The sequence below is a fragment of the Episyrphus balteatus genome, chromosome 1 (genome assembly GCF_945859705.1).
Source record: "Episyrphus balteatus chromosome 1, idEpiBalt1.1, whole genome shotgun sequence".
NCBI lineage: Eukaryota > Metazoa > Arthropoda > Insecta > Diptera > Syrphidae > Episyrphus > Episyrphus balteatus.
The window spans coordinates 166,925,313-166,947,895 of NC_079134.1; the positions used below are offsets into that span (position 1 = coordinate 166,925,313).

General features: G+C 28.7%; 2 protein-coding genes and 2 non-coding genes across 4 annotated transcripts; 1 reads left to right on the plus strand and 3 right to left on the minus strand.

The window, feature by feature from the left end:
* Nucleotides 1-3,110: 3,110 nt before the first annotated feature.
* Nucleotides 3,111-3,946, minus strand: LOC129906156 (glutathione S-transferase 1-like). The gene is made up of 2 exons (XM_055981812.1): nucleotides 3,806-3,946; nucleotides 3,111-3,685 (listed from the first exon to the last, which is right to left on the minus strand). The coding sequence occupies exons 1-2, from the start codon at nucleotides 3,901-3,903 to the stop codon at nucleotides 3,112-3,114; spliced, it is 672 nt and encodes a 223-aa protein (XP_055837787.1). The 5' UTR covers nucleotides 3,904-3,946; the 3' UTR covers nucleotide 3,111.
* Nucleotides 3,947-6,940: 2,994 nt separating this feature from the next.
* Nucleotides 6,941-7,775, plus strand: LOC129921485 (glutathione S-transferase 1-like). The gene is made up of 2 exons (XM_056003326.1): nucleotides 6,941-7,123; nucleotides 7,184-7,775. Exons 1-2 carry the CDS (start codon nucleotides 7,026-7,028, stop codon nucleotides 7,752-7,754), a joined length of 669 nt encoding a protein of 222 aa, XP_055859301.1. The 5' UTR covers nucleotides 6,941-7,025; the 3' UTR covers nucleotides 7,755-7,775.
* An 8,738-nt stretch (nucleotides 7,776-16,513) lies between these two features.
* On the minus strand, nucleotides 16,514-16,597 carry Trnal-uaa (transfer RNA leucine (anticodon UAA)). Its single transcript has one exon. It is a non-coding gene; the product is annotated as a tRNA-Leu (tRNA).
* A 3,378-nt stretch (nucleotides 16,598-19,975) lies between these two features.
* Trnay-gua (transfer RNA tyrosine (anticodon GUA)) lies at nucleotides 19,976-20,073 on the minus strand. Its single transcript has 2 exons — nucleotides 20,037-20,073; nucleotides 19,976-20,011 (listed from the first exon to the last, which is right to left on the minus strand). It is a non-coding gene; the product is annotated as a tRNA-Tyr (tRNA).
* Nucleotides 20,074-22,583: the final 2,510 nt, after the last annotated feature.

Sequence of the window (22,583 nt, forward strand, 5' to 3'; positions counted from 1 at the left end):
GTCATTTATACCTTGAAACTCGAGTATGACTTAATCTCTGTGTATGTTTGTTGGATTCTTGTGTACACCACCTGTAAGGACTCAAAATGTGAAATTAAATGTGACTAGCAGACAGACACAACTCAGAGATGAGCCACTCTATGACATTTATATTATCATCTTCTTTGCTCTTCTTTCCCCAGGTAAGTAACCTATCTCCGAATATGATGAACACAATAATGAGGTTTGGCAGGGTGAATTTTTGAAATCACGTGTTTACATCTCGAATTGTAAGCGAGAGACAGACGATGTAAATCTGGGATATTCTCTGGGATGAAATCAAATTAACTTGAGGTGACTGAGGGATTTCAAAGGAAAGATATTTTTGCAATAGGACACAGATATGCTTTAGTGTGGGCTGTTGAAAGTGGATTATTTTATAATGGATTGTTCATTTGGTTAAAGGGAAACATAAATATTATACCGAGAGAGAGAATAGATCATAATCGTATGCTGAATTTAGACAGTTAAAAATCTGCCAATTCTCTGCGATTTTGTAAAAACATGAAATTTTGAAAACCCGAAACTTTCTGTTAATTTTTTTGGTTGTAGAAGATAATTTAACGTTTTTTAACATATCTTATAACTTGCGTACAAATAAGGTGCTTGCAACGATACATCTTTTTTTAAATTCAAATAAACGGTTTGGATGAACATAATAAAGTTGAAAATTGTCTTTTACTGCTGCAAAACTTCCCCTGACCATTTTAAGCAATAGAGAATCCTCTGAATACTTCAGTTCGTGTGTTAATTACTGCAGAATAACATAAATCCAATAACATTTTTCAATAAAAAAAAAAAAATAGTTACTCATACGCCACAGTGACTCATTTAATTGAACTGAAAATAAATTATAAAATTAAAAATACTGCTCACATTCAGTAAAACCAGTTGACACTGACTAATAAAATTAATAGTTGCTCGAACAAAACTTTACAATTTAGGAACACTCAAATTTTAAAATCATGTTTTTGTCTATAAAAGGCAATTTATTGTTACCTCACATATTTTATAACATTCGGACAATTAAAAAGCTTGCAACGATATACTTTTTTTTAAATTATTATAAATTGTTTAGAAGTTTTTACGGCACGTATGAACAGAAATATGATAAAAATTGCCTTTTATTGCTGCGAATCTTCTCATGGCCAGTTCTAGTTTTAATAATAATAGCATAATAATACCAGAAGAGTAAAATAAATTAGATAAGATTTTTCAATAAAAAAAGGTTACACATACGCCACAGTGACCCATCTAAAAATTAAAACAAATTTTAAAAGAAAAAATACCACTAACATTCAGTGAAAAAAATGACAAATTAAATAAATCTTTGAAACAAAATTTTACTATTGCGGTCCTCAAATTTTGGAACAATTAAGTTTTATGGGTCAAAATAATTGTGGTGGGAAATTTCGATGACCGAATTCTTAAAAAATCAACTTTGTTTTATGATAAAAATTTCATGCTCAAATGTTCGCTTTAGTCATAATTTGTCGGTTCATAAACGGGCAGATCACAAAAATGTGTATTTTTCACTTTACCTCAAAACCCCAAAAATTAGTACTAGAAAAACGTTCCTCGAAATGGTTGTAATCTCTTCAAAACGACTTTAGGGGTCCAGAAATCCAGTATCAATGTGAATGATACACTATTAGGTATATTAAGGTAGTATGTCCTAAATTAATTAAATATAACTTTATTTCTTAAGACAGAGACCGATTTCTACAAAAAAATGCTTTTATGCACCTCCGAAACACTTAGGCCATAAGCAATTTTTTCTTTTGTTTTCTTTTAACTTTTTTGATAAAAGTGTATATTACAGCCATACTTAGTTAGACTCCTAAGTAAAAATACCCAAAAAAATGCAAAATTATGAGTGTTAGACTACATTATTTATTCAGATTCTAAGAGCGTTCCCGGAAATGACGTTCCCGGAAATGACGTTTTGAACTTAATTTATTTTTATTTTTTATGTCACAAAGTTAAACGAAATATTTTTGAGATTATATTGCAGTGGCCTCGATTTTCGATCATTATATCACCAAAAAATTAAAATTTCAATCTAACTATACCCCAAAACAAGCGTTCCCGGAATGACGGTTAATTGATGTACGCTACTTAAAAATGAAACTAAATCTAGCTTCTTACATACATTTTATATATTTATCCATAAAAATAAGCGTGGAATGATAAATCTATATAAAATCAAATTTAAAAACTGCTAGCAGCACAATTTGTACGTTAGATGATTAAAATATTGATACATTAAGAAATGTTGGTTTTATGCGTCATTTTTCTTGGGACAACTTTTATTAATGTATAAAAAATAACAAAACTTAATTTTTTTGTAAGAGATGTACCAATTTATAAAAAGTATATATGTAGTATTCAGAAAAGAAATACTTAAAAATAATTGACTTTAATGTGTTTTTAAGTCATTTGAATATCAGTTTTTGAGTTATGGACATGTCCGGGAACGCTGTTTTTGGGTATATAAGATGAAAAAGAAATTTAAACTTTTCTAACCGAAACAAATATATTCGTAGATGCGTGCCTACTATTTTAATTGGTAAATGAGAAAAAAACTTTAAATAAATGTTATTCTGATTTAAAAAAATGCATGGACATCAAATTTTCCACCTCCATGATTTTGACCCTTATAGTCATAATTTATTGTTCTCATAAAATACAGTTTAGTGTTGTGTCACGTATTTTATAACTTGCGGACAGTTAAGGAGCTCCAAACGATATCTTTTTTTTAGAATTATAATAAATGGTCTAGAAGTTACGAAGGAACATGTGAAAATAAATATGTTAAAAAGGGCCTTTTAGTCCTTCAAATCTTTCCATGAAGAACGTCAGCATTTGAAGGGTTATAGAATGGTCACTAAACTTCAATTCGTTCAGTAATTAGTGAGGAATAACACAAATACAATAAGATTTTTCAATAAAAAAAGTTACACATACACCACAGTGACCCACAAAGTTTAACAGTAAAACAAATAAAAAGACAACAAGTGAAGATTACAAAGATTTAAAATTATTTTATTAACAAAAAGCAATAGTCAATTTTCACTTATTTTTATTCTCTTCCGTCTTTTGATCAATAAAAGCTTTAAGTTGTTTAGCAAATTCACCATTGCATTTTTCATAATATCTTAAAGCTGACATACGATCAATCCATGCTGATAAATTGGGGAAAGTCTTCTTATCAATTGGTGCTAAATCATTAGCAGTTGAAATCGAAGCAATACAACATAAATCAGCTATTGTCAAATTCTTTCCACAAACATATAAATTTCCAGTTAGATAATTTTCCAAACCATCATATGATTTTTGAATATATTCAATAGTATCTTGAGATATACCAGACTTTCCATGGAATATTACCGGCTCCAGTGCCATTCGAAGTCTTGGAAAAATATGACCACAATCGTAGTACATTAATGTCATAACATTATTGCGTGCAACCAATTCTTTTGGAAAGAGATTCACGTTCTTGGAGTATTTGTCAGCAAGATAGGCACAAATAACATGACTGTCAGTTAAAATGATGCCATTGTCATCCACAACTGGAATAGTGTGTTGGGGGTTGATTTTTAAGAATTCTGGTTTTCTATGGTCACCGGCTATAAGATCCACTTCACTGTTGAAGAAAGTTAGAAGTTTTAAAATTTAAGCGATTATTAATCCAATTTCATATAAGAAAGTGAATATACGCCACTTATAATGCAAAATGACGTCACCAAGTATTGATGTTCCTTACCGAAGATCGAATTCAATGCCAATTTCTGCCCCTGCTAATAAAACAGCTCGGCAAGGAGGACTTTGAGGAGTGTAGTATAGAATTGGTTTGGCTGACATAGTTGTACAGATTGTTTCTTAGACTTGACGTTTCTGCTGTGAGAGAAATACTGAATAATTTTTACAAAAGTTAAGTTGATTATGTAGGTACTCTGAGGTTTTTTTTCCTAATCAACAAATAAGTCAATAACAAAAAACTTAAGAAAAACTCAAATAACTACCAATATAAATATGTTTTATCTCTTCAAACAATTAAATTAAATATTTTATTTGTGTTCTAGTGTGACCAGTTTAGTTTTTTTGCAAATGTAAAATTTTTATTGATTTTCTTCATTTTCGAAAAAAAGTCCTTTAGTTTTCGAATCCCAATACAATTTGAATGATTTTTCCAATTTATAAAAGAAACTATTAGATGAAAATAATTAAATTATTATTGTGTTATATAACGTTTTTTTTTTTTATTTTTGCAAACCTAATCCATTTTATACTAACAAAATATTAATGTAATATGGTCACACTGTATAAAAATTGAAAACAAAAATTAAGATAAGATACCAAGTACCAATCTGCATTGAACTATGTGAGATTTTTTAAGAAGATTTTGTTATCATACAAATGTTCACCTATACAAAGCAATCATTTTAAATGTTGGTTAATTATTAAAGCTTTATTTATATCATTTCTTGCATATGCATTTGTTAGAAATTTATATTAATAAAAAAAGTTGACATGCTTTCAAAATATTGTTGTTATTAATTCGATGAAATAAACAATTTATCTCACAATAAAATATCATAATGACTATAATATAGAATTCTTGATTAAAAATGTCGGTCTGTTTTTAATGCTAAACAGGAAATCGATAAATACGATTGCTGGCGAACTTAAGTGATTTGACGTCAAAAATTATAAGATTTATTGTAATACCTTTAACAATCAAGGGTCTACGGAAGTCACAAGTCTGCATCAGAAATTTATTCATTAAAGTTATGTCAATTATAATTTAGTAGTTATAAATAGTGTGAACAAAAAAATATTTAAAAGAAAATAACATAAATAAGGTAAAACTTTTTTTTTGGAAATTTGATTACATTTTACATTTCAGAATAATGTGTTTGGAAATTTTGAATAAAATTGGCTTAATTTTTTGAAGAAATAGCTATTCGATATTTAACAAAAATATCTCAAATTATAGCTAGTTACGAACTAAATATAATGTGAATTTCATGTTATAATCTTTTGTCAAACATAGTGAAATCATAGCCTTAAAAAAGGTTTTTTTCGACTTTTTACCGTTTTTGGGTTTTTCAACCATTTTTGTGAGCATTATAATGAAAGATAAAGTATCTTCTTTTCTTCTTTAGATACATGTTCAATATCTATAAATGCTCAAAGGATAAAAATAGACTATATTTAGCAGAAACATCAAAAATATCGTTTTATTTATCATTTTTGAATAGTTTTTCACAATATTTCAATTTTAATTTTTCTTAAAAGAATACATGTCGATAGAAAATTTAATTATCTACAAAAAAATTACTTAATAAAAATTTTCAAATTCAGCTTGCTTTTCATGTTATAGACTTAAATTCAAAAAGTAACAAAAAGAGTCGAAAATATTGATCGTTAAAACATTGGTCATATCTTCATAACTTATACATAGATTTTGAAGACAATTATTTTCTTATCTTTGCCAGAAAGTATAAACACATGCTAAATTTAAAACTATGAGGACTCGAAAGATTTTGATTTTTCCTTTCAGCAAGAAGTTTTTTTTTTTGGTAAAAATTTCCGTTAAAAAATCGAGTTTTCTTAAATGTTTTGATACATTTTTCTGTTCAGATTGATCGTTTATTACTCAAGATACATCCCGAAAGTATGCTGCGAAAACCAATGACAAAAAACTTTCAAAAATTTATATCTCGAAAACGTTTCCATAAACATTTTTTTAGATAAGATTTTCGAGTTTTCTGAACCTATACCTATACGGAAAGTATTACCGCACTTGGTGTCCAATTTTTTTTATTTTTTTGTAAACTTGTGTAATTAAAGCATAAAATCATCTGTGGTACAACCAAATGGTTTCCAAAATATTACTTTCCAAACTATCCAATTTTTCAATGGCTTTTCTATACCGGTTTTTTGAGAAATGAAAAAAAATTTGTTTTATCCCCTCATTTACTATAATTAGCCAAGTCAATGAGTCGTTTTTCCTTAGATATATATTGACCCTTTATTGAAACTGCAATTTTTCAACATCGAATGGTTAAGATCGATCCACCGTTTTTAAAGTTTCTAAAAAGTTTCAAAATACTATAAAACAAAACAATATTTTAAGAGTATAAAATAATGAATCTTTTTTGATCAAAATCATGTTAACAAACAATTTTACACTGTATTAGTAAATTATTCAAGTTCTCGAAGTGCAGGGAAGCTGTCATAACTATAAGTAGCTACTTTTCAAATTATAATGACTTGGATTTTTGTGAACAAACACATTTTTTGTTCTATAGTTTATAGAAGTCTTATAATTCAAGTGATACTTAAAAAACTTTATTTTTATTTTTTTCATGCAAGGGATTTCTATGTTCTTTACTTAAAGATTATTTATCGCAACTTAAAAAAAAAAAACAACCACTCGACAAATAATAACAACTAAATCTTAAAAATTGATAACAAAAATTATGCTTATTCATTTTTCAAACTCTTACTTGAAACTTATCGATTCCAAGTGGCAGTCATTTGCATTCACAAAAATTTTAATGCATTAGAAAAATTGCCTTGAGGAGGTTGAAAACACGGCATTTTTGTTTTTAAATCGTCTTACAGAAACCACTGTCTTTCAAATTTTTTTTGTTAAGGTTTCTGAGTGATTTCACGAATTTACTGAAATTTTTTTACACGTAAACTATTAAACTAATTTACATGAATTTACATTAAAATTGTGAAAAATTTAATAACAATTATCAAACAAGTACGCACGACCCATTCGTTGGCTTTAATAATTTTTCTGATCAGCTGATAACATTCGATAATGAATGAGGTAAGCCCAAACGGAGAACAACAGCTCTCGCACAAGTTAATAGTCGACACAAATTCAGTATAAACTCGATTTCCAAACGTTGAGGTTGGAAAGTTCGTCGTAACTTGTGTGAGTTGAATCTAAAGAAACCGGTTGAACCATGTCTCCCAAACCAATTTTGTATTATGCTGCCCGAAGCCCTCCCTGCCGAGCTGTATTGTTAGCTGCTGCAGAAATTGGCATTGAATTGGATCTTCGGTAAAAAAAAAACACCTTGTAAATGTTATAAATAGAAATAAAATTTCATTCCAAAAATAGTCCAATGAATCTGGCTGGCGGAGAACACAAAACACCAGAATTCTTAAAACTCAACCCACAACACACAATTCCCGTATTGGATGACAATGGAGTCGTTATTACAGACAGCCACGTAATTTGTGCCTATCTGGCCGACAAGTACTCCAAGAATGACAACCTCTTTCCCAAAGAACTGGTTGCACGCAACAACGTCATGACGCGTCTCTACTACGATTGTGGTCATCTCTTTCCAAGACTTCGAATGGCAGTTGAGCCAGTCTTTTACTTTGGAAAAAAAGGTATACCTCTGGAAACCATTGAATATATTACAAAGGCTTACGATGGCTTGGAGTTCTGTCTAACCGGACAGCCATTTGTGTGTGGGCAGCATATGACCATTGCTGATCTTTGTTGCATTGCTTCGATGTCGACAGCACATGATTTAGCTCCAATTGATAAAAAGACATTCCCCAATTTGTTTGCATGGATGGAACGTATGTCAGCGTTGCCGTATTATGAGAAATGCAATGGAGAAGGTGCTAGGTTATTGAAAGAGGCTCTTGATCAAAGATTGGAAGCCAATAACAAGTGATTGTGTTTTGTTGATTGTTATAAGAAGTGCATTTTCGTTTTGAAATAAAAGATCAAATAATTTACATTTTTTTGTCGGTGTTTTTGTGAGGTTGTTGGATTATTTTTTGTTATATAAGAAGTTTGAAAATGTTTACAATTTTAAAAGACTAATTTCTGTTCAAAGATTTACTATGTTCAAAACTTAAATGAAAAACACAATTTTTAACAAAAAAATGTTCATTTAAATTAAGTTTAGATAAAACATTTTCTTTGTCTTATCTCCGAAATGTCGGTCGTTATGTTGACGACGTCTTTAGTTTGTTGTGAAATGCTAAGTTTTTCAAAAGTAGAGAATTTCACAACTAATTACATTTATGGTAGTCAAATCAATCATAAAACATGACAGAAGGATGATCGAGAAATATAAAAAGAATGTTTCACAATAATGTCTCTTTGTCAAATGCCGAAAAGAAAAAAATATTTAGATACATTTTTTTTGACGTGATAACGTCTTATAAATCGATGAACCATGGCAGCCACCACGAAAAAGTGACGCCATTTTCTATCGTTCCAATTGAAATTTTTAGCAGTGCGGCAAAAATTTCAATTCCAAATTAAAAATAAACTATCAGAGATACAAAAAAAAGTTAGGGGTCTAATACGGATTTTTTTTAAGTCTCTGCGTTTCGAAATATGAATTTTTGAAAAACACCTACTTATTTTGGGGTATTTTTGGGTTAGTTTTTATTTTTTGAAATTTTTGTAGCATTCAAAAAATCTCAAGCTTATAGAAAATGTAGTCTAACGCATACATGTGCAAAAAATTGGTATTTCGAAATGTTTTTTGACCGAATAACGGGAAAAAACAAGTTTTTTGACCTTTTTTAACCTTTTTTTCTTCAACAGAAAAAAATTATGACATTTATATTATAGATAGATAATAGACAGGACTATATCTGTTCAAAATTTCAATCAATTTTGGAGTCAGAATTTTGAGATAAGGGTAAAATATTATTCATTAGGTTGTATCTTTTGATCTAAAACAAATACAAATTTGATTTAACTTTGTTGAGCATCCTTATGATGTTACTTTTCATTTGGTATATCACACATAACTGTATATTCTTTACAAGCTACACAATGTTAAATTAAAAAACTTGCGAAATACCTCAAAACACCTGTGGAGATCCGTTGATCATGAACAGCCACCAGTGTGGGAAGTACCGTAATCTCAGTTTGGAATTTCGACATGGTTGGCTTTAAAAAATTATAACTTTTTGTCTAGGCATCGCAGAAATTAGATTCAAACGTCATATGAAAGGTGAAATTATAAGCTTTTACATGATATAAAATTTTTATAGGTTGTCTAAAAAAAATTGATTTAATAGCGTGAGAACATAAAATTATATGTTTTTTTTTTTTGCTTTTTTTGATGAAAATTGATCGAGTTCAAAAAATTCTAGCTCTTTTTGTAGATGTCTAATAGACATGATTGATACATATATTTTGAGCTAAAGCAATAAGCTTTCAGGTGGTATAAAATTTATTATAGGTTGTTACATCAAAAAAATGAATTTTTGGGTGATGGAAATGATTTTTTCACTTTTTTCATAAGAAATGATTGTTTTCAATAAATTATTTTAATACTTTTTGCGCATTGTAAAAATTTTAAAATGGTTTTATTATTTAGAAGAAATATTTGGCTTTTTAATGGTATAATTTTTTTTTGTAAGCTTTTAAAATAAAAAAAATTAAAAGAAATTAAAAGAGAAAAGAAAAGAGGCAATTTTTTTAGCTTTTTCTTGTAAATTATGATTGTTTGAAATAAATAAATGCTTCAATTGACTCATTTTAAAAGCACACAATCTGTTTTCTTACGACGTTATTACGTAAAATCATCGTCCGTAAACCGGCTTTACAGACAACCTCTTTTTTTTTAATTTACTGAAAAAAAATATAAGATTAAAAAGTTTCAAATTTGCACATTTATTATTTTCAGTTTCCAACGAAAGAGATATTATTAAAAAAAAAAAAGTTCCTGTCTTACGTGTTAAACCAAATTATCTATAATGTTCCAAATTTAGTTTCAACGTAAAAAAAAAATTAGGACTTTCTTTAAAATTTTTTGTTTCTTGAAGTCGTATAATGCTATACCATGTGACATTTCTGTAACAAACCAAAAAAGATCCAACAAAAAACAACATACCAAGCTTATTAATATCTTTTGTCTTTTAAAACTTAGTTTTTAAATACTTTTTTATCGAAATACCTTCTACAAAATATTTTATAGACATTACATTACAAGTATTTTAATGACAGTCTATTTTGAAAGTATGGTTTTCTTCAAAATATATGCCTACAAAAATAAGATATTTAGAAAATGTATTTTTTCTCTTTTAACTTACAACTTTTTCTTTTTGGACTTTCGGTGTGTAAAAGAAAATATTTAATTACCTATTTGTTGTTTATATTTTTCGCATTTTTGTACTTGAAAACAGCATTTTACACTTTTTATTTTAATTTCAAAATGTCGAAATTAATGACTAAAAAAAAAACGGTTCGAATTTCGGGAACTTTGTGCCCTTAATTCTCTTAAGCAGTAACGAATCGCTTACTAAACGTCTTAAGGTATCGGGAAATATTTCCAATATTTAGAGTTTAAGATCATCTTTGTGGTATACCAAAAAAAAAAAAATGACTGGTAAAAACTGGGTAAAATGTTTCATCTACCACAAGCACCAAGAATCTAAGCAGTCTTAAGTTTTTTATTTGGTAAAAGGGTATTACAAAATTTATTCTTACGAAATTTATTAAAAATGTTTTCTCTGAGCTTAAATAAGTCTATAAACTTTTTTTTATGTTAAAGATTTTTTTTAGGCATAGAGAAAATATGGCTACTGAAAAACTAATTCTTACATTAAGTCTTAAACTAAGTCTCAAAAAGCCAATGATTTGTTAAGAAGTATAGTTAAGTTAAGACTGATTCAAAAAAATTTTTTTTTTTTTTTTGTTCAAAGCATTGTTGAAAATATTGTTGGAAATGACGAAAAAAAATACTGTAAAAGTTTCAGCCCTTAATGTTATCATTAAGTAATGCCGCATCGCAAATTTCTATTTCCCATACGATTTTTATAGGAAAGATTGTGTATTTGTGTTTAGAATTTTTTATCTTTTTAATGGTTCATCAAAAAGGCTAGATTTAATCATTTTCTTGTATAAAATTGAACGCTCTACAAAATTGCATTTATAAAATTTTAAAAAAAACGGATGCAAAAAATTATTAAAATAATGTTTAGTTGAAAAATAGAAAGAAAGGTAGGCCTAAAAACTCCTGGTACAAGCAAATGCAAAACCACCAGCATTCAGTTGGCCTTAGAAATGGAACAATACAAAACCGGGAGGCTTGCCGCCGATTTCTGAGGTCAACCCGGCGAACTCCACAGGCGGATCACTAGTGTGAAGCAGTTACGTGGGATAGTTATGATCCCCTCGACATCGAGATCATAACAGCGCCGAGAAAAAGGAAGAAGAAGAATGTTTAGTTGAAAAAATGAATAATTCGAATTTATTGAAGAATAATTCGAATTTATTGAAGAAATCTAATATGATAGTATTAGGGGTTTGAGAGATATATAAAAGGATCTGTGAAACCAAAACACAACATAGAATACAAATATTCGAAAATTTTGCCAAAGTTTTTGAAAAACCTAATAATTTCGTCAAAAAATCGGAAAAAAATGAGAAAAAATTACTTTTTATATTTTAAAGTTGAATAACTTCGAAACGTGGGGGTAAATCAAAAAAATTAAAAAACAAACTTTTTTGTAGAGCGGACATTTTTAGAAAAGATAATGATTTTGTCAAGCCTTTTGGATGAACCATTAAAAAAAAAATTCTAAACACAAATACACAATCTTTCCCATACAAATCGTATGGGAAATAGAAATTTGCGATGCGGCGGTACTTAATGATAACATTAAGATCTGAACCTTTTACAGTATTTTTTTTCGTCATTTCCAACAATAATTTCAACAATGCTTTGAACAAAAAAAAAAATTTTTTTTTGAATCAGTCTAGTCTATATACTTCTTAACAAATCATTGGCTTTTTGAGACTTAGTTTAAGACTTAATGTAAGAATTAGTTTTTCAGTAGCCAAATTTTTTGGAATCAGTCTAATATAGACATTCTTTATGTAATCGGGATCTAAAATAAAATGCCTTTTGGTGAAAAAGTGTTTTTTTTTTTTAATGAACGAAATAAAAATGCAAATTTCTGTTCAAAATTTCTACTTTTCCCTTGCTCGAAAAACACTCTTTCATCCAAAAAAAAATTTAATGGACTCCAAAAATATCAAAACTGATTTTTGATTCCCTTCTTCTGCCTATTTTACTTGTACTATATCAACTATCGACCTCATTTCATTTTGAAATAAATATCTTAATTTAAATGCTTAGGAATAGTTTCAAAATTTTAAAGGAAATTTTTATGAATTAAGGATTTATTAACGAAATTAAACACAAGTCTAACTTACTTATCAATTTATTATAAGTGTAGAAATTATTTTATGTTTTTTTTTTTTATAGTGAAAAGTCTTTTCCGAACTCTTCACTTATTTGTTAATAAAACCATGAAACCCTACTGTTGATTTAGTACTAAAAAACAAAACGAAAAAACAAATCAAATTTCGTATAACATGCACAATAAAACCAACATAAAAGGGTAGATGAAGTATATAGTGGAGTTGTATTTCCAAGAAAATGTGCTACTTGTCTATGTTTGCCAGAAAAATTGGACTTTTATGTAAATTCATGTCAACCAAATAGAATATTGTTCACTATCATGTTGGGTTGTATAAATATATTTTTTCTTGCTTCTTTTATCATTTCATTGATTGGAAGAAGAAAAAAAAAGTCTTGGCGCCAACATGAATTTACTTCTTTCCTAAGGATTTGTCTATAATGTAATTCCCTTTTGGTAATATTGTTGCAGTCCAATGACTGTCATGTTGATAGTTTTTTATATACTTTTTGCATGGCGAATCTAGTATAAGTAAAGAGTGTAACCCTTCTAATTCCATAAGTGTTTCCGGCGACATTGCAGAAGATTTATAGCAAATTGAAATGTAAATTTTTGCTGTCATGGTTAATAGAAAGTGAATGAGTCAGTGAAATATCTAATTTTTAAATGAAAAAAAAAAAAAAAAAAACAATGGGATTGAGTTTTTGTACAAAAATACTGGCCATAGAAATAAACGGTCACCGTGGTGTATGCGTAACTTTTCATTCATAAAAACCATTTAACGGTTGGAAGAGCATAGACCATTGAAACGTAATACATTATAACAATTATAACTCAGTTTTCAAACTTTAACTACAAACGAAGATTATACTAGGCAACAAATAAAAAAAAAAATTGTAGGTATTTTTGCTTCCAATTACATAATTTCCTTAACAATTCATTAATTTTCAATTCATAAAAATATCCACAAAGTATTTTTGTTAATTTTATCATGTCACGAAATTATTTTCTGAGTGTACAAAAACTAATTTCAATTTACGAACTATTAAAATGTCATTATTTAAACTCCCACCTTTTTTTATAATTATTCTAAGTTCTATCGACATCGAATATAAAATGAATTTTGACTCAAGCAATTATGATATCATTAAATATTTCTAACTAAAAATGTATGAATTAAATTTTTCTATAAAAATTTTAGAAGAAGTTTCATAGTCTATTTTATATCTTTGAAACTTAAACTTTCATACGTTATTATTCGAAACAAAGCATAGTAATTTATTATGAATGAAAAATATTAATGAATATGTCGAAAAGATTCATAGTTTGAGGCAAAACACATGAGGAACTAAAAGAAACCCTTGAATGCATATAGGGTTCATTATACCCTTTTGTATATGCAATGAATTTTGTTTTCTTTATTTTAGGAGTTTTAAGCAAGGAAATTATTATGTCTTTAAAATCATATTGGGAACTGCATTTAATAAAGATGCACAAAATTGTTTAATATTAGGAATTTAACTTTAAACACAAAATCAATCGATATTATTCATAGAATTTTTATTGAAATAATTTTACTTCGATCTAATGGCTTCATCATACAAAAAACCAATCCAACTTTTCCAATGACAACAAAACAAATACAAAAAAAAAAAACTTCAATCTAAGTTAAATGTCGTTGCTAAGCAAAGATTAGTAAAAGCATCACACAAAAACGTTTGTCCCAAAGATGAAAAAACTTATTTTTACTTCCACAATATTGCCTACTTTTAGGCTTTCACAGAATATTCATGGTTTAATTTTTTTTTCTATGAGTAGATATTGAACAAGGAATACCAACAAAAAAAGAAAGCCATAACAAAACAAAAACAAAAAAAAAAAGAAAGTCATAAGTCGTTAAGTCCTTTTTTTTGCTTACTAAATTGATTTTGTTATTTCAGGATAACGTTGTTTTTAAATATTATGAGGGCACTGTGTATATACACATTCTCTCTTGTTGCTTGAAGCTTGTTTCCAGAGGCTTCTAGAAAAACTTTTTCAATTAATAATTTTTTTTCTCTTTTATTATTGGACAAACAATACAAGTTTGTTTTTATATTATTGTATTCATGAAATGGAGGAGGAGGAGTGAATAATTTTTTTTATATTGAATTTTAATAGGTTTCTTTGAATATAAAAAAGAAATATTTTTTTAGGTCAAAATGGCAATGTTTGGCAATTATAAAAAGAAGGTCTTCAACAAATAAAAAATGGCTTTAATATTTGTAAACTATATAAGACAAAATTATTTTGATTCTTCCATAAAGTGGCGCCCGGGAAAAATTTTAAACATAAATTGAGAGTTTTAGAAAAGTTTATTTTTATATCCAAAATTCACATTTTCATTTATATTAATACGTTAAATTTTAAAGCTCAAGAATAAAAGAAGAAGAAGTAATCATTAATTGAGAAAAAAAAATCAAATAAAAATCTAACAAAAGTGAAAATGACAAAAAAAAAATCACCAAAGTTTTTACAAAGGCATAAAACTAAAAAAACTTTGTCAAAAAAACTTCTGGGATCTAGTTCCCAAATCCAAATTTCAATCTCATACCCGTTTTGTTCAAGTCCCTGCATTTCATGGTTACAGCTACTCCAATTCTACCCTTTGATCATATTTCGACCAAATTTTGGAAAGAGTAGGCCAACATATGTGCAACTCTCACACCTTCTGAGGTTTTTACGAAAATAAAAAAAAATGTCCTATCTTAAATCGCTTTTTTATGTTTACCAGGCCGAAGCATATAAACACACCGAGCTTATCTTCCCGCATCAGCATTTTACACATACTTATCAACGGATTCATGAAGCTCAAATTGTCAATTTCCAAAACCATCAAAACCAAGGGGAACAAATTTTTTTTGCCGAAAATTCATTTCACTGAAAATTGGCATTTTTTTGGTCAGCCATGAAAAGCTGGCTAATGTCGATCACTCATCCCAATTTTGTCTGGGATCAGCCCTCTTTTGCTTTGAGTTTCCTTCCTGTTTGTGTTTTGTTTTGCACCGTCGTCGCAGTCTTTTTCGATATAGAAAATATATCTAATTTTTTATTTCATTTCATGCAGCAGCTTCGGCGTTGTCAAAATCCAATGTGTGTCAGAAGAATCCTTTTTTGTGCCCAGTTTTGTTGTCTCTCTTTGCATAGACATGAATTTTGTTTTTGTTCTGGAAAAATGGAGGGTTGATAATATTAGTCAACTTGTTTGAGGGTGTCACCATGGAAGCACATCTCACCATCACCATCAGATAGCCAGCCAGCTAGAGAAGCTGTCATACTGATTTAAACTTTATTTGAATTTTTTAAAGCAAAATCATGGATGTATGAAATTCATTGGAAGGGATGCTCCTGCTGCCAGCTCTGGAGCTTTGGGATCACATCCGCATCCAGACGAAAATTGGCATTTTTTTCTGTGTTTTTTGTTGTATTTTACATCTACAATACCGAAAAAGGTTTAAGCTTGTAATGGGGAGCGACAGAGGGCGCTGAGAGCACTGTAATGGCACATCTCTTTACAAAAAGGGAGTAAATATTATTTGCATGTTGTGTGAGTTTGACGCGAAGTGCTTAATGGTGGTTCTCGAAAATCTTCCTTGTAATCGGATTACTTTAATTAAATTTAGTTCTATCGGGGGGAGGACCTTTCACAGCTAAACTGGGCATGTTTACAAGTATTTTTTTTTTGTATTTTATTTATATTCTTTGTTTTCAACATCACAAATTGTGAAGCTTTATTGAATTTTAACTAATTCTGTCTATTAAAAAGCACTTAGAGTAATTTGAATTTAAAATTTATTTACACTCACTTCTTGTGTATATTTTTTCGAAAATAAAATAAAGTGGAATCGAATGGAAAGGGCTCAAGTGTTTTGAATAATTGAATAAGCTGTTTTTATTGATTTTGTCGATTTTAGAAATCCATTGAGACTTGGTCAAAAATAAAAATTGATATTTTTTGTAACTTCGAGTACACTATAAGGGACTTAATGGGAAATAAATCCACTTAAATAAAATTCAACATGAAACCAAGCAAACACAATTTATGAAAAGGGAATTAATCAAAGATTTTTAAAGAAAATACAAAAAAAAAAAACACTGACAAACAAATTACTTGATACTTTTTCACAAAAACAAAAAACGAATAAATACATTCTTTCATTATTTATTTAAGATTAACAAAGCAAAAAAAAAAAATTAAAAAATATTCTTGTAAAAAATTTGTCAGGTGTGGGGTTCGAACCCACGCTCCCTCTCGGGAACCAGAGCTTAAATCTGGCGCCTTAGACCGCTCGGCCAACCTGACGTGATAACTGGAAAATGTTATTGCATTTCGAAAGTACTAAAGGAATTATAAGTACATTAATTCAGTAAATTTGTACTGAAATACGTCCATGTTTGCTTTGTTATTTTTAAGTGATGAATGTTAACAATTTATAAACAATTTATCATAATGTTGACAGTAGTAGTAGGTACACCTTAATATATGGCATGAGAGATTTAAGTATGATATTAAAAAATTACTAAGGTGCATTTTTGTTTTGGTCCTGATCGTATCCAATGCGAAAAGGATTGAATAAGAGAGTACAAAAATGTTTGTTTTATAAGTTTTGGATGCTTAGTTTTGATTTTTAGGCTATAGTCGAGTCAAATTAGACATAAAATTTGTAAAATCTCGGAATCCAGGGAAAGTCGATGCATCTGAAAAACGAGTATAGGGCTGCATTATAAAAGGGTCAAATAAGAAAGTTAAAAAAAAAAATTTCACCGCTCTCGATTACAACAGTTTTTATGGACCGTTAACTGTCATTCCGTATGCAAGCGTCAATCGGAATTGCTGTCTCATTTTAGATTTTGATCAAACTTTGTAGGGATGTTCTCTAGGACTGTAAGGAAGCAAATCCATGATGATTTAATTTTAAGTTTCGTGGTTTCCCCGCTACCCGCATTCGAACTTTTTCAGAAGGTCATTTTTATGTTATTATAACTTTGCGTCTACTAAAGATATCTTTTGTTTGAAACGCCATTTTAAAGCTTAAGAGTAGTAATTTTTGAATATATATTAAAAAATTACGTAATAATTATCCCTGAATTAAAAATAATTTTTGAAAAACTGGTAATTTTGCTGATTTTTCATGGTTTTTGACTGGCTCCAGAACCTTGGCTATTATATGTAGGAAGCTTATACTTACCAAATATTAAATATAGATATTTTTCAACAAAATAAATCTAAAATGAACTCGATGGCTGTACTCCTTATGTAAAAATTTTAAGTTCAAAGTATTGAGTATTTTAAAAAAGCTAATTTTTATACTGTCATTTTCTACGATTTGACTAAACGAAGAAATGTGAAACTTACAGTGTGTTAAGCTAAGAGTACGAACTAAATATACTATTAATTTCATGCTTCTATCTTATGTCAAACATAGTGCAATCATAGCCTTAAGTAGGGGTTTTTTTGGCTTTTTAGCATTTTTGCGAATTTTCAAACAAGCGGTACACTAAGAAGATATGAAAATAACACAATTTTATTTAGAGGACTTAAAGTTAAAAGTTTCAACTTAACACACTGTTAGTTTCATGTTTCTATCTTTAGTCAAATCGTAAAAAATCATAGTATAAAAAAATATTTTTTCAAAAAACTCAAAACTTTGAACTTAAAATTTTTGCATAAGGAGTACAGCCATTGAGTTCATTTTAGATTTATTTTGTTGAAAAATATCTGTATTTAATATTTGGTAAGTATAAGCTTCCTACATATAATAGCCAAGGTTCTGGAGCCAGTCAAAAACCATGAAAAATCAGCAAAATTACCAGTTTTTCAAAAATTATTTTTAATTCAGGGATAATTATTACGTAATTTTTTAATATATATTCAAAAATTACTACTCTTAAGCTTTAAAATGGCGTTTCAAACAAAAAGATATCTTTAGTAGACGCAAAGCTATAATAACATAAAAATGACCTTCTGAAAAAGTTCGAATGCTGGTAGCGGGGAAACCACGCAACTTAAAATTAAATCATCATGGATTTGCTTCCTTACAGTCCTAGAGAACATCCCTACAAAGTTTGATCAAAATCTAAAATGAGACAGCAATTCCGATTGACGCTTGCATACGGAATGACAGTTAACGGTCCATAAAAACTGTTGTAATCGAGAGCGGTGAAATTTTTTTTTTTAACTTTCTTATTTGACCCTTTTATAATGCAGCCCTATACTCGTTTTTCAGATGCATCGACTTTCCCTGGATTCCGAGGTATAAAGCTAATTTGACTCCACTACTATTGATTATGTCGAAAAAAAAAACAGGGCAATAAGGAACTAAGACGTTCACGGGTTTTTATTGCAGGAATCGTTCAATGGGTTATAATAGAAGATAAAACCGCGGAGTGCTATTCAATGAGAGGGTGGAAATTGAAGATAGTGGTGCAAGATCCCCCTTTTTGGTTTGTTTGCACTCAAAACTTTTTGTAGAGAATTGAATAATTGATTAAAACAACTTAATTTTAAAATTATTATTAATTGTATAATCATAGCTTTTGAAAAAAGTATCAATCATAACTGTGAGTGTTGCCGTTGTTTTTTAATAATTTTTTTTTTATTTTAGGTATTTTTTTTTTAGAAAATTTCCCCTCCCGCCAAAACAGGGGGAGATAGACCCCCCCCTCCCATAGTCAACAATACATAATCAAAAGTCTATTTATGGAGTTCTAAATTTAATAAAGTTTGACCCCAAAAAGACGCTAATATTAAATGATTAATCACCATTTTTGCGAAAACATGGCATATTTTTTAAATAGTTTTTTGAATGCATATATTTTTTTAACACTTAAAAAAAAAGTTAGTCTGCCATTTTTAAGAAAATAATTATATTATTAATTAAAAAAAAAAAATTTTTTTTAAATATTTTGTTTGACCCAAAAATGTGTTATTATAAATGATTGTAAAGTTTCAATTGTCATGTTTTTTTGGTAAACTCAGTTCATATCTCAGTAAAGGGAAACAACAAAAAACGATTGCTTTGGATAAACAATTTTTTTATTTTTTGGTGGTTTACAGAGAAAATTAAAAAAAACATTTAATTTAATTTACGTTTAATTATAACATAAAATATTTTAGTTTATAAAATAAAAATTGTATGTCCCTCAACTCCAGCTGAATTTTTTTTTTTGTATGCTTTGAATTCGTACTTAAAATTGGACACAAAATAACTATCTTCTTTCTTATGGAATAATGTTTTTTAATGTTTTTTTTGTCATACAAATATTCTGTCTTTATGAACAAAAGTCATGAAAATTATTTAATTTAATTTGTTGTTGTTGTAATAAATGTACGTTTGACCTTTTTCACTTGTTAATTCAACTAACAAAAATTATGAATCCTAAAAATTTAAAGATAAATTAATAATTTTTTGAAATATTAATTTTAATTGAAGAAAGATCACAAATATAGGAATAATTATAAGATAAATTTACAAGTAACTTGGGAAAAACGTATATAAAATTTTAATGTCAATATAAAAAAAAAAATTTATTCGTTGTTATAAATCTTAACTGAGGTTTATCTGGCTAATGTAAAATTGGTTCTTAATTGATTTTAATTTAAATTGATGCTTGAAAAAAAAAATAATAAAATTTACCTATTTTATATAAAATACATTGTATCAAAAAAGATTATCAAGATTCCTTCGAGCCGGATTTGAACCAGCGACCTATGGATGTCCGCTTTAATGAAATTATCTCTTCTACAGTCCACCGCTCTACCAACTGAGCTATCGAAGGCAATTGACGATGCCTGAACAAATAATCAACCGGCGTAGTTTCATTTTTTCTTATTTGTTTTTTACTTTTTCATGTCTGCAAGTGTTTGTTAATTTTTTTTATTTTTTTTTTATTTTTTTTTTAGGCAAACAAAAAACATGTCTCGTTTTCAATGGCTATATTTACGATTTAAAAATTTTCAAGTACGTAAATAATTTCAAATTAATTTATTTTAAATGTTTTCAATAAATTTAGATTTTGTCCACACAAATGAAAATTTCTCTTCCATTCACCTATTTATTTTATTTTTTTTTTTTATAATTGAAATTTATGGTTTGAATCTACACATATCCAAAAAAAACCTCTACAAATATGTTTGAATGGTCACTTCAAATAAACAAATCCTTGTCATTTTAATTTAAACATCAAAAAGGCTTGATGAAAAAAATAATAAATCTCTTTGACAAATGCACAAAAAAAATAAAAATAAATAGAAAATATCTAAAATAATTAACAAACAAACAAAAAAATAGCAACAGTTTACAATACGCCAGTTATTTTCAAAATAATTGCTGAACTAATTGCAGTTGACCGCAAAAGAGTTTTTCAAAATGCACAAAATTTATAACATTTCAATCAAAAAAAGAGCTGTCAATTCGTATAGCAAACAAACAAACGCGAACAAAAAAACAAACAAAAAAAACATTAGAAATCGAACAGCATAGTTTTTCTAATTAAAATAAATAAAATATCTATCAACCATGCATATTCTGTTAGATCAGTTCGGATTACACCATTTTCAATAAGCAAAGCCTACAACAACTTGCTAAAGGATATCAGCAAATAAAAAATAAAAAAAAAAAAAATGTGGCTTTGCTGATTTATAAAAAAAAAAAAATTAAAAAAAAAAAACTTAAAAAAATGGAGATAAATTTCAAATCAAATATTGTCATGTTATCTGCAGAAGTTATGCCTGGACACGATGCTATACCATCCGCCCCTAACACATCACCGATTTACTACTCGAGGCGGAAGCGAAGCGGCCTCCTGTATGTATAGTATATGTTTTTATTTTCGCTTCAATGCATAAATGCTCAATCAACATGAAATAAATTCAAAAATTCAATTAAAATCCGAGTTTCAATTAAAAAGGACTGCAAATTGTGAAAACCCGATTCAAAAAATACTACAAAAAAAAAAAAAAAAATAAAGGACACTCAGTCGAATGGTGGAAATGACAATGTGCAGAGACACACACATGTATAGGTAAAGTATTGAAGTGCGATTTTGTCGATTTCTGTTTCTCAGGTGCCAGAGAGCAGTGAATTAAAAAGGCAGACATATCGCCATTCTACAAACGGTCCCGGTCCCGGCCCGACCCGGTCGATGAAACAAAGGCTTTTGTGAATGAAAAACGTTTAATCGCACTTCTGGTGGACAACAGAACTACACACACTCAGTTCAGGAGGCGATATGGAAGGAGCCAGTAACTCAAGTGGCCATTCCGGTATGGGTGCCAATTTATGGAGGCATGATATCAGCTGGATTGGAAAACGAAACAGTTCTTTGTTCACATTTTTGCACTTTGAAAAAAAAAAAAGTCGAAAAAAGGGATAAACTGTTGATTTTTGAAACCTTGCTGAAGAAGCTATAAGGAGGGTCGATTTATAACTCCAGATCTAAAGAGTAAACACAAAGAGACTTCGTTAACAGGTTTTCCTGTTATTGACGATATTGTCTGGATTCAAAATGTATACCTACAGTCGAAAGGTTAAAAAAAAAACTTTTGTTTTATCTAATGGTATCAAAGCAATGGCAGAAGGAAAAATCGGCAACGCGTTAAGCTATGAATTAATTTATTATAATTCGCAAAAACTTCGCAAAATAATTATGTTATATTTCTACATTAACGGTTTTTGGTAAAAATGAAAACCCTATTCATTCTTCAAACCAATACAATTTTCATCCCACCAAGCATTATGCTGCGATGAGCTAATTAGTAAAATCATTTATAACAACATCGAAAAAACATAGAATTATATACACTAAGAATAGAATATTATACACTAACCGTTATTTTTGGAACTGTTGGCCCCATTAAGCTGCTTTGTATAAATACCAGTTCTATTTTTATACGGCCACGCGTTTAGTCCCCAGGAGCTTATTTACCTAATATAAATAAGAAAAACATCGCAAGAAACCTAGAAATTAGTTTTATGCATTCACGATTCTTTTTGGTTTTTTTAACCAGCCACTCGCTTAGCTGCCAGGAGCTCATTTTTCAAATTGTAGAAAAACATCGCAAAAAACTAGAATTAAATTTTCTACATTGACGGCTGTTCTTGGAACACGCTTAACGCGCGGCCGAATAAAAATTGTAGTGGTATGTTGACAGATTTGCTGAATGGGCCTGCAGGCCTACATTTCCAAACACGACCGTAAATGTAAAAAATTAAATTCTAGTTTTTTGGCGATGTTTTTCTGAATTTTAATAAAAAAAGCACATTGCGGCTAAACATTTGACAAGATTG